This window comes from Diabrotica virgifera, chromosome 7, assembly GCF_917563875.1.
Source record: "Diabrotica virgifera virgifera chromosome 7, PGI_DIABVI_V3a".
Taxonomy (NCBI): domain Eukaryota; kingdom Metazoa; phylum Arthropoda; class Insecta; order Coleoptera; family Chrysomelidae; genus Diabrotica; species Diabrotica virgifera.
The window spans coordinates 1,082,739-1,101,533 of record NC_065449.1 but is presented as its reverse complement, the minus strand read 5'-3'; the positions used below and the strand labels follow the sequence as shown (position 1 = coordinate 1,101,533).

The following is an 18,795-nucleotide window of genomic DNA, read 5'->3' as shown; positions in this document are numbered from 1 at the left end:
AATGGTATACATTTTTATTTTAAAAATAGAACAAGTTAAAGCTTTTACATATTTAGGAATAATCATATAAGAAACAGGATCTCTAGAAGTAGAAATCAATAGCACAGTAGACAAAGCGCTACAGCTGTATCACACAATGAACAAAAAATTTTTATGCAGGCAGAAACTAGAAACAACATATCACGGAAATGAAACGATTTCCGTGACATCACTTTTGTCCGCGAACCATGAGTACTAACGGAACGGTACAAGAGCTAGATAGGTATAGGCTATAGCGATGAGATTTTTAAGCAGGTTTATAAATAATAAAATAAATAAGATGAATAAAGTTATAAAATTCCCTTTTTTCAGTGTCAATATTCAGTTATACCGCAAGAAAGTATTATTCTATGCTAGAATGCTGTGTTGTGCTCTTTATTTATCTCTAACTGTAATCTGTGTGGAAACAACTGTAATTTGGACCATAGCTGATAATGAAGCTGAGTTATATGAGAAATTTAATCCGTACTTAAACAAAATATCCTTGTACAGAAAAAGCTCCTTTGAAGTTTATTTGCCATTTGATACTTCATTAGACGGGCATGCCTGGTTAAATAGGATTCCTGAAGTTCTTCGAATTGTACTATTGCAAACGTTTATAGGTAAGTATTAATTTTTTATCATATTTCAAAGATTGTGTAATCTTTGAGTATAGATAACTTACTTACTCCGTGGCATTAAAACTCTTCGTGGGGTTTTAGCAGACTCGACAACATGCCTCGACTCTTCTCAGTCTTGACTATCCCGTTCTCCACGTCCATAGCTTTCAGCTCTCCAGCTATATTATCTCGCCACCGGAATCAAGTGCGTTCACGCGTGGTCTTCTTCCCATACCAGGGTTACTATTCTTTGATCAGAATGTCTTCTGAGGGGTCCTGCCCATTGGAGTCTTCTGGACTTTATTTTTTTTATGATGTTGGCATTTGGGTATAGTTCTTCGAGCTCTTTGTTAGTTCTTATCCTATTTTGTCCTGCTGCTTCATCAAGCACAGGCCCAAAGATCTTCCTTAGGATTTGTCTTTCCCTTTTCGTGAGTCTTTGCCTCGTTTACTATTGCCTTTCATGTTTGTCGGTTCCGTGGCATTATTTCCCATTGTCTCACTCCCATTTTTTCCAGATCTTCTCTGACTGAATCTTTACACCTTTCTTCAAGTCTTTCTACAGACCTTCTCCCATCTGGTCTTTCCAAAAACACATTTAGGGGAGTGCAATTAGAACGAAAACATGCATTGTTTCGGAAAAATTCAAACAAGCTTATATTTTTCTAAAACTTTTTTTGTTAGTTTATATACTTGTTAAAGTAAAAAGTTCTACTCGCGGATTTGGTCGATAATTGTTTATTAATTGTTTAAACAATAACAATTGTTTTGTATTAATAATTTTAAAAATATCGTTAAATTCATCATTTTACTTCGAACAAATATGTTTCTATTTTGTTTTTTATTATACTGAATTCGAATATGGGATTGCAATTTTAAAATTCTTATACAGAAGCTCTTATACAGTATGTCTGCGTAGCTAGGAACCACATGGAAAACTTTTTTATTATCAATTTTACGAGAAAAAGTTATTCTTCATAAAACGCTCTGGGTAGTCAAAAATCTAAAACTCAACCCTCAGATATCAAATTTTATCAATTTTATACGAGTTATGTCAAAAATATGAATTTCGTTAAAGAGTAAAGTACCTTTATATTTCAGAATATCAAAAAATGTTATTATGAAAAGTTGTTTGAAACTAAAAGCTATGTTTAAATATACAATTACATTATTATAATCGAAAAAAAAATTTCAATTTTTTCTCAAATTACGGATAGTCGATAAAATTTTTTTACAATTATGATAACTATTTTATTATCACTTTTACGAAAAAAAAGTTATTCTTCATAAAATGCTCTCCCTGGTCTAAAATCTAAGATACAATCATCAGATATTATACTTTTTTAATTATATACGAGGTATGTAAAAAATATGAATTTTTCTTAAGAAGTGCCTTTATTATTCACAATATTTTAATTAGAAGGATGTAATTGAACACTAAAACAAATTTTTTAATTCCAAACAACTTTTCTTAACAACAATTTTCGATATTGTGAAATTTAACGATACTTTACTCTTGAGTGAAATTCATATTTTTTGACATAACTCGTATAAAATTCATTAAATTTGATATTTGATGATTGCATCTTAGATTATATACGATACAGAGTATTTTATAAAGATTAACTTTTTTTCGTAAAACTGGTAATAAAAAAGTTATCAACTAGGTTCCAAGTTACGCAGACATACTGTATAAGAGCTAAAAAAAATTTTTTTGCTGAACATTTATTATTGTTGAATCTTATTATTAAATGTATTTTAGGTAAGTTTTACAGAAAAAAGTTTTGATCACTTTGTACAAACATTTTTTAGCTGGTAATTTTCGGTTTTTGTATTACATTTTTGTTATCTTTCTTAATTTTCTTAAAAAGAAATAGTTTATTTCATTTCTAAAGTAAAATAATTTAGTACATTTTAGAGATTACATCCTAAGCTTTAAAAAAGCACTTATAAAACTGTAATAGATCTGTTCAAACTTGAGCAATACCGTCTTAAAGTGGTGGTAATTCTATAAAACTACGAAGATTTCAAAAATTACCTTTTTTGAGACGTCATATCATTTGAATTAAATTTTTGAGATTTTTTTTTAATGAAACATCATTTAGTAAGATGCTTGAAAGGTAAGTTGTGCAAAACTGAGAGTTTTATATAAAAAAACTGTATTAGTTACACATTTTTAAATCATTTTTAAACAAAATTCATGTAAGGTCACTTTCCGCCCACACCGTAGTTATGCCCATACATTTTATTTCTTTCTATTATAACCATAAGATAGCTTAATTATTCTTCTTTCATGTTCAATTTGTAAAATTTCATTTGGTCCATTAGTTAAAGAATTGCATTAAAATAACTCAACCGTTCACTTCGCCGTACGTTAGTTTACAGTGCGCCAATGTTTGTGAGAAGGTTGACTTTAGCGTTATAAATAAAAAATTATAGAAGATACAGATTTAATTTTAGAAAATTCTTTATATAAGGTTTTTTTGTAAAATTTTCTGAATTTTTCAATGGTAGTCAGTTTTTTTTTCTAAAATTTATATTTTCGGAGTTATTTAAAAAAACATCTAATTTCGTAGTTGACCACAAACGAAGTTTTGTGTGAAATGCTTTTACTTTATCTTTAGCTGTTAAAATATTCTCTTCCTTGAAGGTTCTTGTTTAAATTGTTAAGGTGGCTAAAAAGATCTTTCAAAATGCTAATTTCAAGAGCCAATAGGGTCAGAAAAACCGTAAGCATGTTGTTCTGAAGCTATTTTCTTGTGGCATTTTTATAATTTTAACTATTTATAATGGGAAATAAGCCACAATATTATTAAAAAATGATTTTTATTAACGTTTCTTGCGTTATTCTATTATATTTTATTATTTTATATTTTATTATTATATTCTAGGATATTCTTGAGTTGGGGTTGATTTCATGTAATCGAATGAACTATCTTTCAGTAAAGTCGTCCCAGGAACGCAACTCATAAATATTGGCAATATCATTAAATATCATAATATCATAATTACTTTAAAATGTATCATATGTATCTGAATTGCCGATATAAATGAGTCAAATTAAATAAATTATTAGAAGAATTTTTTTACTATGCAACAACATTTTTGTTTATGTTAGTAGTATTTTGTATTTTGACAACGGCACCCGATTTGGGCGTCGAAACGTTAATAAAAATCATTTTTTAATAATATTGTGGCTTATTTCCCATTATAAATAGTTAAAACCGTAAGCATATTTAGATTTGCATCTTGTAAGAACATTAACAATTCAGCTCTCAGTTCCAGAACTCTTGTCAACACCTTTCTTTTGGATAGCCAACTGACCTCTGTGTGGTAAAGGAGATTTTGATGAAAAGAGTCCATATCTTCACAAACGATTCTGAATAGCCGGGTTTGCAAAGCTTTACCTTTGATAGAATTTACAATTTTACAATCCTTGAGCACGTTATTTATATCAGAAGGTATTAGAGCCTGACGATGAAGAAAACAGTGTGTCAAGGATATGTTTGGCATTATCGATTTTATTTTGCAATGAGTTGTTTTGCCATTCATAGTTTTAACGCCATCGCTACAAATAGCGATATATTTTTCCCAATCAATATTGTAGTTACTTACCAGTGCTTTCTAAAAACATATCGTACTAACTCTGGCCGGTAGTGTTTACAGAAAGTGCTTTACAAAATAAGATTTCTTCCATGATATTGTCATCTGCTTCAAAGCGCATAAATACTGCAAAATGTCCAAATGTGCACAGTCGGAAACACCTCTGTAGATTCGTCAAACTGCAAAACAAAATGTTGGTTGTTCTTTAATTTCTGGCTCGCGTGAATAAAAGATAAATGTACCAAAATAAGAAAAAATTATTACTTAACGTAGGTATATAGATTTAATTAAATTATTTCTTTGGCTTTCTATGACACCAGGGGGTCGCCAGAATATTTCAACCTGTAAAGGGTTCGCAACATCAAAAAGATTGAAAAACACTGCTCTAGAGTATATCGAGGTGGAACCGGTATGTGCGGTCGGTCGAAATTAACTTTAATAACTGTAATTTAGTTGCAATATAATAATTTATTTATTAATATATTGTGTTTGATAATACAATGATTTTTTCAGCAATTGATACCGCTTTAACTGGGTCTTTGATTCATTTAATCAGCCAAACAATGATTGTTAACGAAGCCTTCAAATACGTAGACAAAGATATTGATACAAATCAAACACTAAAAAATATTTTCCTTGTTAAAGAAATTCGACTGGTTAAATGTGTAAACGAATTGCAGAAGATATACAGGTAGATAATAATATATAGTATGTATGTTATAGTCAAAGCCCGAATTTCAGGCACTCCTAGGTTTGACTAGGCAATCCTCAGGTCTGGCTGACGGTCTTAGTCAAAGCCCGAAATAAATTACAGTTTCGGCCTTTGACTAGTCAAACCTAGGAGAGACTAAGTTGGTCAGGCAAAGGTCGAAATTTAATTTATGAAATCGGGGTTTGACTAGTCAAACCCCGATTAGCTATTAAAATGTCGTAATTTGTTAGATTAGGTTTAAAAAGACGTCATTTTTTAATTTTAGTGTTTATTATTTTTATTTTGTCCTAATTAAAATTAAAAAATTTGTGTTTATTTTCACTTGTTAAGGCATTATCGCAATTAGAGTTGCACAATACGTTAGACTTTTTACACTTATATAATTTTGAAGAGCATTTCTTATGACAATAGCATTTTATAAAGCCTTGTCCTCCAAATTCAGAATGTTTTGTACTAATTTCTCTTATAGACAGCTTAACGTCTGAAACATCTTCGAAATTAAGAGAATTCTCTTTGCATTCTCTTATTTGATTTCTTGAAAAAAAGTGTGTTTATTGTTCCGTATTTCATACCAACTCTATATAAACCGTTAATTTTTTTATCTTGTATGATACAAAAATTTTTTCGAGCAGCTCCTTTGGCTCTATCAAAGCTGGAGGTAGATATTGTTGCCGTTTTTTCGATCGGAATTGGAGGACATTTTTTTCACTTAATTGTTTCAATGCATTAGCCTGGGCATGAAGACTTCCACCGCCTTTACTTTATTTTTTTTAATTTTTTCTGTCTGTGTACAATGCATGCATGTAACTTTTCTTTCAAAACCTTCATAGTATGCACCAAGTGTGCTGTCAGCGCACACAACATGTACCACCTGATTACAAATTATGCACGTATGTGCGTCAGAGCTACCCTTTTGGCAAATACAACATACCACATCTGAAGAAGTAATCTAAATTTTTTGACAATTTTCTTTCTCTCCTAGTGACGACGGTCCAGGGGCTTCGTTAGTATTATGATGATCCTAAGATTTTTCTCCGATTGCAATATCTTTTTTCACAGTTGACGATGACATTCCTATTCCATTTGTTTGTGCTAGAATAAAATTCATATACTTAGTCAAATCAAATTACGTGTAAATAATAATCAAACTCCGTTCGCTCCACTCAGACGCATTTTGACAGATTCAGACTAGAAAAAGGTTAAAATAAAGGAAAGGCGATTGAAGGTCTTCATGCCCAGGCTAATTCTATCAAACAATTAAGTAAAAATAAAAAATTCCTCCTAATTCGATTGGAAAAACTGTAACAATATCTATCCCCAGCTTTGATAGAGCCAAAGGAGATGCTCGAAATATTTTGGGTATAATACAAGATAAAACAATTGACGGTTTATATAGAGTTTTTACGAAATACGGAACAATAAACACACTTTTTTCAAGAAATCAAATAGGAGAATGCAAAGGGAATTTTCTTAACTTCGAAGATGTCCAGGCTGTCTCTAAGAGAAATTAGTACAAAAGATTCTAAATTTGGAGGACAAGACTTTATAAAATGCTACTGCAATAAGAAATGCTCTTCAAAATTATGTAAGAGTAAAAGATCTAACGTATTGTGCAACTATAAATGCCATAATGCCTCAACATATGAGAATAAACAATATTTTTTTTATTTTAATTACGACAATATAAAAATAATAAACATTAAAATTAAAAAATTGCGTTTTATTAAACCTAATCTAACAAATTACGACAGTTTAATAGCTGATCGGGGTTTGACTAGTCAAACCCCGATTTCATAAAATTAAATTTCGACCTTTGCCTGACCACCTTAGTCTCTCCTAGGTTTGACTAGTCAAAGGCCGAAACTGCAATTTATTTCCGGCTTTGACTAAGACCATCAGTCAGTCCTGAGGATTGTCTAGCCAAACCTAGGGGTGCCTGAAATTCGGGCTTTGACTATAACATATATACATATAGTATATAGGGTGAGGCATAGGGTGCATCGAAAAAGGCGAAAAAAAAATTTTTTTGCGATGGAAAAGTAATACCTCACAAAAGTTGCCCAATCAACTATTAAGTATTTTGGTAAAATTTTTTCGAAATTGGAAAATATCTTCTGCCCCCCAAAACAATTAAAAATTTTGAAAAAATGTTAAGAGACGAAAAAAAAGTTATTTCAAAACGAAAATGTAATAGCTCACAAAAGTTGCCTAACACACTATTTAGTATTTTAGTAAAATTGCGTTGAAATAAAAAAAATATTTTTTGCCCCCCACGGAAACTAAAAATTAGAAAAAATAGATTAATATGCGAATTTCTTTTGTAAGGGAAATGTAATAGCTTATAGAACTTGAATAAATAAATTCGGTTTAAATTGGAAAATATTTTCTGGTTTCACAAGGCTATTAAAAATTTAACTTAAGAAAAGTATACTAAAATATTCTTTTTATAACAAAATAGCCTAACTTATCCGTCTCCCTGACGTCACCCAAGTTTTTTAATACTAAAATAAATATAAAGCAAAGTACAAAATTAGGTACCGTACACATGGCCTACTTTGCCCAGCAAATTTCAGTTTTATTTAAATATTTCTTTTCTTAGCACACATAAACATATACAAAAATTATTTTGAGAACTGTCGAAATATTAACCGAGAATGTTTTTATCATTTTTTATAAAAATCTGTAACACAGCCGAGAAAAAAAATAAATACAAGGTGGGCAAAGTTGCCCCGGAAAAGTTCAACATTGCCCACCTATTTTAAATTCACTGTAGGGCAAAATTAAAACGTAATAGGACTACTTTGCCCCTGGCATACGTTTTAATTTGTCTACTATCCCCACGATATACGTTTTTAATTTTATTTTTTAATAAAAACTAAAACAAAAAAGCTCTATTTTGCAGAGTTTTCTTCAATTTCGGAGAAACTTTTATTAAAAAATTAGAAAAAAAAATATTACACTTTTATTATAAAAATAGAAAAAAGTATTACACTTTTATTAAAAATCACACGAAAAATTATAACTGAAAACATCTTAAATTTTCTTTAAAAGAAAAATATCCTCTTCTACTTTTGGAAGGTTCTTTTAATATTTTTATAATGTTTTCAAAATTGACGTCCGATATGTCTAATATGTTTGGATAAAAAAACCATTTATATTTTTTCTTAAAAATTTTACGGTGTAGTATGTATGGTCGTCGTTTATTTCTACTATAATTCCGATGAAATGTTTAACGGTTTTTTTTTTGTAAGAAATTGGACCACCACAAAAGTACCAATTTTTAAATTATTTCCATCTACTTCGATATTTTCATCAGACTCGATATTTTTAACCATTTCATCCTGCTGTTCTTCATGTAATTCATCTGCCTCCCCACCAATATCATCGTCACTGTTAGTCATCTCCATTTCTTCTACTAAATTTTCGTTGTCACTCGTCTCCATCTCTATTTCTTCTTCTAAATCCTCGTTCCCACTTCCCTCCTGATTCTCACCAATTTCTTCAAATTGAACTGATTGACCGGGTTCAGTATTAAGCAACTTTTTCTTTCGTTTTTTAATGGTATCCCCTTTCTTTTTTTTTTGTTGTAAAAAATTTAATAATGCATTATCAATTTCAGAACTTACTCTTTTGGCAAATCTCTCATTTCGCATCTTTTTTAGCACTTCATGTGGGTCAAAGGGACAAATTCCAGTTGCACGAAATGAACTTTGAAGATTTTTTTGAAAATTTGGTTCAATCGCGTCTATTACCCTATTCCACGAACATACGCCTGTTTTGGATTACTTCGACAACGAATATTTTACTGTGCATAATAAGAAGAACGAAACGAAATTGCAAATTACATTGTTGTTTATTGGAATAATTATTAGAGCCATTTACTTTCGTACTTCTTATGTTGCACAGTAAAATATTCGTTGTCGAAGTAATCCAGAACAGGCGTATGTTCGTGGAATGGCCCATATTAGTTTTGTTAGCAATTGAGGAAAGATGGTTTTTTCAACTGAATTTAAGTTAGGTTGACTAGTTTTTAAATCAGTAAGGATCTTTTTCCAGGCTCTTTTTAAAGGCCGGAAAAATCCAACATCAAATGGTTGTGTAAGCCCTGTAGAATTAGGTGGCAAAAATACAAACCTTATATTTACCCTTTGACAAGCCCTTATTATCTCAATATTCAAATGTGAGGACAAGTTGTCCCCAATCAAAACCTTTGTGCTGTTATCCCGTTTTGACCAAGGTAAAACAACTTTAAAAAACCAGTCTTGAAAAGTTGATGCATCAAACCATCCAGATTTTGTTCTATTATACAATGTAAGAGGACCACCTGTTATCCATCTATCATATAATCTTTCAGCTTTATAAACGACATACAGTGATAGGCGTTCTCCTGTTGCGGTAGCTGCGAACATTAGAGATACTGCGCTTTTAGTGGCATTCATGTATCTTTCCGGGTATTTTGTCCCTCGTCGAAATACACATTTTTGGGTACCAGGGTCATCTGACAGATTTGTCTCGTCATAATTTAGGATATTTTGAGGTTCGATGTTTTCAAGTGTTATTTTTAAATTATTAAAATATCCCTCTATGATTTCTTCAGTGTTGGCTGCCCTGGATCGTTTAACGTTTTGGCAGTGCCTTTGAGTTAAAATGTGCTTATGTCGTGACAAAAAAGCCTTCACCCAGTCACAACTAGGAAGATTGTTGTTAGAGAAATAAACAACTCGAGCTCCTCTGGCATCTAAATATTGTTTGACAAGCATTCTAATCTCTAGGCTTGTTAAAGGGGCACCATATTCTGCACTTGCTATAACAACATCCACTAAATGACGTTCTTCTATTTTAGTGAGTGTAAGGAGATGGCCAATGGAGGAAACATGCGTTCGTTTAATTTTATTCAGAATGGTTCGGCGTGGCACCTTAAAACGTTCTTCTGCCTGACGGGAACTTAAACCTCCTCTCACTGCTTCCACAGCTCGTTCAAGCATGGCTTCAGAGTAGTTTATATACTGTCTTGCTCCCAATTTTTTTCTGCTTTTTCTAGGCATTTTGATTGGTCCTTGAACAAAAAAAAACAATTAGGTAAATACTGACATGCTGTTTTACGTAAAAATTAATACTTTGTGACGTTAAACTCAAAAGCACACTTCCGTTTCCTTTTAAATGCCTCTAAAACATTTTATATAAAAAAAATAAAAAATTAAAAATTAAAGACAAATAACAGGACAACACTGCCCACTTGGATTTTATTTTATAAAGAAGAAACATGTAATCCCTGATAAACGTTTCATCGCAAATTCAGTTAAAACAATACTAAGTAAGACGTATAAACAAATATTTAGTTAATATTCCTACTGGTGTATACCCAGCAGTGCTTAGCTTTTACCCTAAAAAAACTACAAATACGTGTTCAAATTTCTTACCTTACTACAAGCGTTACACTTCAGTCACACAGGTTAGATCACACTGTCTTGGTCTTGATTTCTGCATGTTTCTTAGTGCGCGCGTAAACGTCTGTGGTACTTTGCTATGTTGCCAAGTATTTTTTTTTACAAATATTATAACCCTTACAGTGGGCAAAGTTAAACCCACTGGGCAAAGTAGGCCATGTTTACGGTATATAAATTACAAAAAAATATGGTATAAGCATTCTATTCGAAGATGTCTTCCGATTTAGCATAGTGAGGCATGGTTTTTCTGGAATCAATTCGAGTTTTTATAAATCCATCCCTCGAATACGCTCCACAAACTGCTAGAGAAGCTTGTGTCATAAGCTTGACACATCATTCTACACATTGTTTGTGGCAGTGATATTTCTCAATGTTAAAAGGGTCTAAGTTAGGGTTCTTAATAAAATCTCGCAGATTGTCACTCGAAAATTTAGAGATATAAGTGGTTCTGTAAGGTGATATTCTTGTTAGTTAATTAACTCAAAGTAGTCGTTTGAATAAAAATTTTTATAGGATATAGTTTGAAGACCCCCACGTTTTTTGATTTGGTCACTGGCAAACTTCTTTTGATGTCCAAGGGCCCAAAGGGTAGATCATTTGAATGTCGCAGACATACAAACCACTGAAGCGGTTTTTTTAGATGTTCTTCTAACAGCCGTATTACATCACCCTTAACGCCAGTATTTACGACTGTTTCGTCACATGCAATAGCTGGATTTGATACTTTCTGATATACGAAACAGGGAATACCCATATCCGAAATATTTGCACCCTGGCTCATGCACAAGTGTTATGTGTTCTTCCACGATCGATTGACAATAAAACTTGGTACTGTTTTTTACTTGAGCTAAAATTTTGTCTTTGCGTCGGTAACTTTCTTCTTTTACGGTTGTTCTCTCTGATTATATTTGTTTTTGTTTTCCCTATCAATTGAGCTTATCACCATTTTTCTGGGACCTCTTTGATTTGATAGAAATTCGCGCTCATCCAGAGGCACTTTTTGAGATTTGCTACAAAGACAATTAGGTAATCAGAGTGTCACATTTGCATGCTGCAAGATTGAAACGTGTAGTTTTACTTTTGTTCTTAAAGAATTGAATTTTATTTTTGTAAAATTCACTGTTTTGCCTGTTCTTAAATGGTTTCATAAGTTTCATATATTTGTCATGATAGGCTTTAAAAGCTGAATAATTCTTGTATGTTAAATTATTGGAATTAAAGCCTTTTTCCATATTTCCTCCAATTTAATTGCAACCTGTTCGGCAATACCAGAAAATTCTGGCTCTTTCTTGCTGAGTTTTTTATCCTCTTGCAACCACAAAACTTCATCGCTTGTTTGTATTTCGGTAAAATATTTTCAGGTATATTTGGTGGTTGCCCAAAAATGGGGCGGTCCACAGCACATCTTGATTTTATTCCCCATGGTCCTGGTTTATCTATTTTAAAAATCTTTAATTTACAAACAACAATATTAACAAAGTAAGACATAGCACCATATATAAGTGAAAATTACGGACTCACGAAGCGGGACATTTCAAAGGGGTGGGGGAGACTGAAAAAACAAATAAACCTTTAAATATCGTTTAAATTTGTAATTGACAACATTTTAAGTTTTCTTTAATTGATCTTAGATCGAGTTAGCGCATATTTTATTCCAAAAAATATAAATTGAAATTTCCATAAAAATCAGATATTTAATAAAATTCAAGGTCGTTGGGGGAGCAGAAGATTCGCTTAGAAAAAAAAATTAAAAATACTAACATGCTGAAAAATAACACTAGCAACTTTTTCAGACTATTAGATATAACATTTCCAACTTTTATTTTTTCGATGCACCCTAGTGAGGCAGATAAAGGGCTTATTAGAAATATCTCGAGAACTAAAGGTAACTGAATTATGAAAATTGGAATAATCTGGTTTTGAAGACTGATCTATTTAATGAAAATATTTTGGTACTTCCGGTTATACCGGAAGTTGCTTATAACTTCGGTTTTTAAATGGGACACCCTGTATATTTTGACATTTTTGGATTCTCCTCGATTTCTTCTTTCTTAAAATATAATGTTTTGTAACAATATACAGGGTAGGTTAAAAGATAATTACATTTTCTTATTAATTTCGTAGCAATATTCACACCCTGTAGGATTGTAGTAGTTTGACATAATAAACTTTATTTATGTTCAAATGATTTTTAATATAGTCTACTATTGTTAACAATTATTAGTATAGCTAAATTTTTAATTTTAGTATACAGGGTGGGTCTAAACCCGGAATGAGTATTTTCTGAGTTTTCTTAAATGGAACACCCTATATTTGAGTATTGTAATGAAATGATATTTCATGGTACTTTTTTATTTCTTAAGCATTCCCTATACCTAACCGCTTTAATTTGTGCTTAATTGTTAATCGCACCAACAATCTTAACTTCGATGGTATTTTGACAGTTCAACCATTATTGGCAATTTTAAGTATCAGTCTAGATTAATATGTATTTATTTCCAAAAAATTATTTGTGATTGAATATTTTCACGGCCAACCTAATACAATTTCACATATTTTGTGTTGCAATTAATGTTTTGCTTGAATCACCAATAACTCACAAATTAAAGCACTTAGGTATAGGGAGTGCTTAAGTAATTAAAATGTACCATAAAACAACATTTCATTACAATACTAAAATACAGGGTGTTCCATTTAAGAAAACTCAGAAAATACTCATTCCGAGTTTCGACCAACCCTGTATACTAAAACGAAAAATTTAACTATATCAATAATTCCTGACAATAGTAGACTATAGTTAAAATCATTTGAACATAAATAGAGTTTATTATGTCTAACTACTAGAAGCCTACAGGGTGTGAATGTTGGTACGAAATTAATAAGAAAACGTAATTATCTTTTAATCTACCCTGTATAATATTACAAAACCTTATATTTAAAGAAAGAAGAAATCGAGGAAAATCCAAAAATGTAAAAATATACAGGGTGTCCCATTAAAAAAACGAAGTTACAATCAACTTCCGGTATAACCGGAAGTAGCAAAGAGACCAAAATATTTTCATTAAATAGTTCACACCACAAAACCCCTGTATAACAATTTTCATGATTTTCTTACCTTTAGTTTTCGAGATATTTCTAATAGGCCCTTTATCTGCCTCACCCTGTATATATAGTATAATAATACAGAGGATTGAGAAAAAGTTAAGGATTAAATGTTTCAGATTTTATTTAAATTATTATTAATAGTCTATTATTCTTGTACAAGGTAAAGTGTTAAAATACAAACTGATTAATTTATGTTTGATTTCTTGTTTTAGAGGGTTTGAAATATTAGAAGAAATGTGCTCGTGGCAAATTTTAATACAGTGTGGATTGGCCACGTTGTTATTATGTTGTTTAACTTATATCATACCTCTGGTAAGTATAATTGTGATACAACGTTGTTTCAGCATAACTGCATCGTCAGAGACTCGGGCTGATACAAAATCACACCCAGAATGGCCGTAGAATGTGTCTTGCTATTTCTCACTTCACGTGGATAGCTATTGATAGCTGAGTGGATAGATGAGTTGTGCTCTTGAGCCTCATATTTGGCTTTTATTATTTCTAAGAGAGAGCAAAGAGCTTTTACTGAAATCATAAACTTTTCGCTAATTTCTTACAGCTCAAAAAGTACAGATACCGACTTTATCGACTCGAGTTTCGTTTATGTCCATCAGAGTACATGGGACTTTTGTAGCTATTATTGAATATTGAAGCTGCTTTATTAAATCTACTTTATTTTACTTTAAGGTGACTAGTAAAACGGAAGGATTTTGCTGCGTTGTTTTCTTATGTGCTTCGCTAGGAAATATATTTATATTATCTTATTGCTGCCAAACTCTTACTTTGGAGGTAAGGTTAATTAACTGTAAATGTTAATTTCTTCTCTATTCTTTAAACAAAGTAGTAATAGACTATATGGAGTTATACAGAAATAATTATTAACTTTATACCTTTTAGGTATATATACAGGGTGTTTCATTAATAATTGTCCATGTAGTAACTGGAGAATCCTTAGCACAAAATACGAAGATTTAACCTAAAACACTTAAATAAAATGTGGTTCCTTACTGAGTTACAGGGTGTTTTACCTAAACATTTAAAAACTATTTTTGCTCAGCATTTTAAAACTATTCGACGTATCCTTTTCATACTTGACAGGAAGTATAGATACTGTACAAACTGCTAAATTATGTTAAACAAACGTTTCTGGCTATTACCAGAGGCATACGACGGGGGAAAGTGAATGGTTGACCCTTTCCAAATTCTACGCCACTGGCGGAATTGCTATTTTAGTTCAATATTTGGATTCTCCAATACTTTCTGTGAAAATAGTATACTCTTAATTCGTAACGATAAAGTCTAAAGTTTTCGAGATCTTTGAAGTTAAAAATGAAACGTTATTTTGATTAATGTATTGTGTCGCTTCATTTTTAATTTCAAATATCTCGAAAACTCATCATTTTATCGTTAAGAATGAACAGTATATTATTTACATATAAAGAATTTCAAAAAATTACACTAAAATAGCAATTTTGTCAGTGGCGTAGAATTTGGGAAGGGTCAATCAGTCACTATCCCCTGTCGTACGCCTCTGGTAGTAGCTAGAAACGTTTATTTATCTTAATTTAGTAGGGTGTACAGTACTTACACTTTCTGCCAAGAATGATAAGGATACGCCAAATAGTTTTAAAGTACTGGGTACAAATAATTTTTAAATTTTAATCATGTGAATCATATCATAAATTAATCAAAATAACGGTGCTGTTTCATATTTAACTTCAAATATCTTGAAAACTAATGACTTTATCGTTACCAATGAAGAGTATATTATTTGCATAGAAAGTATTGGAAAATCTTAAAGTGGCGTGGAATTTGAGAAGGGTCAACCATTTACTATCCCCTGTCGTACGCCTCTGGTAGTAGATAGAAATTTTGTTTATCATAATTTAGTAAAGTGTATAGTAGTCGCACTTTCTGCCAAGTATGAAAAGGATACGTCGAATAGTTTTAAAATTTTTTATTTAAGTGTTTTAGGTTAAATCTTCGTATTTTCTGCTAAGGATTCTCCAGTTACTATATGGACAATATTTATTAATGAAACACCCTGTATGTTAATAATTTTTGTTTTCTCCCATTCTCCCAAATATAAAGGTCTTTATATTTTTTGTAGCTACAGAATGTTGCATTATCAGTATATGAAACCGACTGGCCTTTTTATCCTCTGAGAATGAAAAAAATTGTGTTATTTTTATTGAGGCGCTTACAAAAGCCGGCATGTTTGACAGCAGGAAAAATGTTTAGTATAAATCTAACTCTTTTCAATTTGGTAAGTGCGTAAAAAATTTTAGATTAATTTTTACGACCCCAATAAAAATTAAAAATTATTTTGTTCATATATTTTTGGTTTAACTTTAATATATTTTTGGTTAAACTTATGAAAACACAGAGAGCAAAAGAAAGACAGTTGTTGCAAATAAACTTGAAGGACAAAAAGTGAAACGAGTGAATCAGAAATATTACAAAGTTGAAGGATGTAAGAGAAAAAGTACCTAGCCGAATCTAAATGAAAATTTGGTTGGCACAAGATCAGACACAGAGACGATAGGTGGAACAAGGAAATACTACACTGGAGAACATACGAATACAAAAGAAGTACCTAGAGGAAAACCACAGATGAGATGGGTTGATGACTTGAAGAGGCAAGCCGGTCCCAGATGGATGAACTTATTAGCTCAGGACAGACACAAATGGAGACAAGAAGTAGAGGCCTACGTCCTAAAATGGATAAAATGGGCTACATAGATGATAGATAGATAGATTTTTGTTTGGTTTTGTTTAATATATTTATAAGCTAACACTTGCATTGTGTACCAACAAAAGAGGGATTCTCTCTTTATTCTAACTTTTTCTAATTTTTTTTTCAGATCATTCAACGATCCTACTCATTCTACACATTAATAAACGCTTCGACAAAAAAGGTGTAAACAATGATAAGAAAGATGACTAGTACAAAGACAACTCTATTAAATATTTCATACACACACACGAGCGCGCGCCCGTGAAACAGCATATTATAAAAATAAAAAAAAATCTCAAATGCAGTATACACTTTTTAAACACTCAATAAAAAAGTAAATTTTTAATTAAATGTATTCTAATAAAAATAAAGTAAAATTAAAATAATATTTTTTTTAAAACTTAGTATATATACACTCACCGGCACAAAAAACGGACACCCTATGGGCCATTTTTAATGACTTGTATTTCCTAAACCTGATATCCGATTTAAGTAATTTTTTTTAATATTATAGCCTTATTCTTTACCAATATCGCTGTAATAATATTGTTGTTAGACAGGTACATTGTCATTGTATACAGGGTGTACGAATCAAACTGTGTTTTTTCTCAAACATTGGAACACCCTGTGGAATGTTCTAGCTTTTATAAAATACTGAAATTAAAACCCAACTATATAGTCCAAGTAATGAAGCTTAAAATAGGACAAAACCTCGCAATTTTTACAGAATGGATCGATTTGCTTGAAAATTTGAGAATAAGTAGTGGATAGTCCAAGGATCAAAATCTATATCATGCCAAAAGGCGCTTTTACCATGGGGGTGGTTGCCACCCCATCTCGGGGGTGGAAATTTTCATTATATTTTGACCACAAGGGTTGGTAAAAACATTCATTAAAAGCAAAAAACGTTATATACATTTTTTTGATAAAATTAATTGTTTTCGATTTATTCGCTATCGAATGTGTTAGTTTTATATCAAAAAAATCAATGTTTTTAATCAGTTTTCTGCTAATAACTCCAAAAGTTTTCGTTTTATCAAAACAACTTTACTTAACAAAAATGTACCTTTTGAAAAAATAAACCAAACTGGTTTTTTTTTTATTTTCTTTAAGACCAATAGTAATCGAGCTATACTTTATTATATGTTGGCTCTCCTTCGTCAAATGCTAAATATTGTAGTTTCAAAGTCAAAGGACGGGAAAACGATGCATTTTTCGAGGATAACTTGTTGAAACTAATTTAAAGTATTTAAAAATATGTATCTCCAGAAATAAAAAAAAAACTAGCTAAAAAAATTAAGTGACTTATAATGAAAAGAATGTCAGTCCCTATTTTTTTTTCAGCAAAAAGTGATTGTAAACAACCCCCTAATCACCACCCTAATTAAAATTTGTCATTGACCTGATTTGTTTTTCTTGATTTATGTATTTTTAATAGGTTCTAGAAGTTTGATCGGCTTAGAATGATTAGTTTTTAAAAAAAATGGAGTCAAAAGCGAAAAACACGTGTTTGTAGTTTGGTAAAAAATGCACTTTTCTTCAGAATAGAAAGATTAGCATCAGAGATACGAAAAATATTTAAATATGAGATTGTAGCTTATTTAATTCTCAAGAACCTGGTATGCAAAAATTTTTTTACAGCAAAAATTGAGTAAGCTATTGACAGTTAAAACTGTTAATATATCATGCAAAAACCACCTTTACCAACCCTTTCAACTTTCAATGCCACCTATTTTTGTTACTAAGAATTTTACAAGGATTTAATATTAATTGCCTTATAGATCTTGTAGAAACCTACAAAATTCTTTTTTAACGAACATTCTAAGTTAAAAAATAAAAAAGTTACGGTTAAAAAATCATTATATTTAAAAAGAAAAAAAGGAGAAATCCTATTTTAAGCATAATAATGCAAGTTAGCGGTGTTTTTATTCATTGGCCTTATTTATTCTTTTTTATTTATGTATAGTTAATAGATTATAGAAGTTTGACTGGCATAGAATCATTCGTTTCTAAAAAACTGAAGTTTAAAGCGAATAACGAATGTTTGCAATTTGGTAGAAAATGCCATTTTCTTCAGAATAGAAAGATTAGCATAAGAGATGCGAAAAAATGTTTAAATATGAAATTGTAGGTAGTTTAATTCCCAAGAACATGGTTTGATAATTTTAACTATTTAGAATGGGAAATAAGCCACAATATTATCAAAAAATGATTTTTATTAACGTTTCGACGCCCAAATCGGGTGCCGTTGTCAAAATACAAAATACTGTATTTTGTATTTTGACAACGGCACCCGATTTGGGCGTCGAAACGTTAATAAAAAATCATTTTTTAATAATATTGTGGCTTATTTCCCATTCTAAATAGTTAAAATTGTAAAAATGCCACAAGAAAATAGCTTCAGAACAACATGGTTTGATAAAATTTGTTCTACGGTAAAAATTGAATGAACCGTAAATGAGTATACCATCGAAAAACATTGATTTTTTAGATATAAAACTGACACATTTGATAGCGAATAAATCAGAAACCATTAATTTCATCAAAAAAATG

General features: G+C 31.0%; 1 protein-coding gene across 1 annotated transcript; it reads left to right on the top strand.

The window, feature by feature from the left end:
• The first annotated feature begins 304 nt into the window (after window positions 1–304).
• On the top strand, window positions 305–16,622 carry LOC114328437 (odorant receptor 46a). Its single transcript, XM_050656506.1, has 6 exons — window positions 305–641; window positions 4,755–4,932; window positions 13,718–13,817; window positions 14,193–14,294; window positions 15,616–15,771; window positions 16,370–16,622. The coding sequence occupies exons 1-6, from the start codon at window positions 320–322 to the stop codon at window positions 16,427–16,429; spliced, it is 918 nt and encodes a 305-aa protein (XP_050512463.1). The 5' UTR covers window positions 305–319; the 3' UTR covers window positions 16,430–16,622.
• Window positions 16,623–18,795: the final 2,173 nt, after the last annotated feature.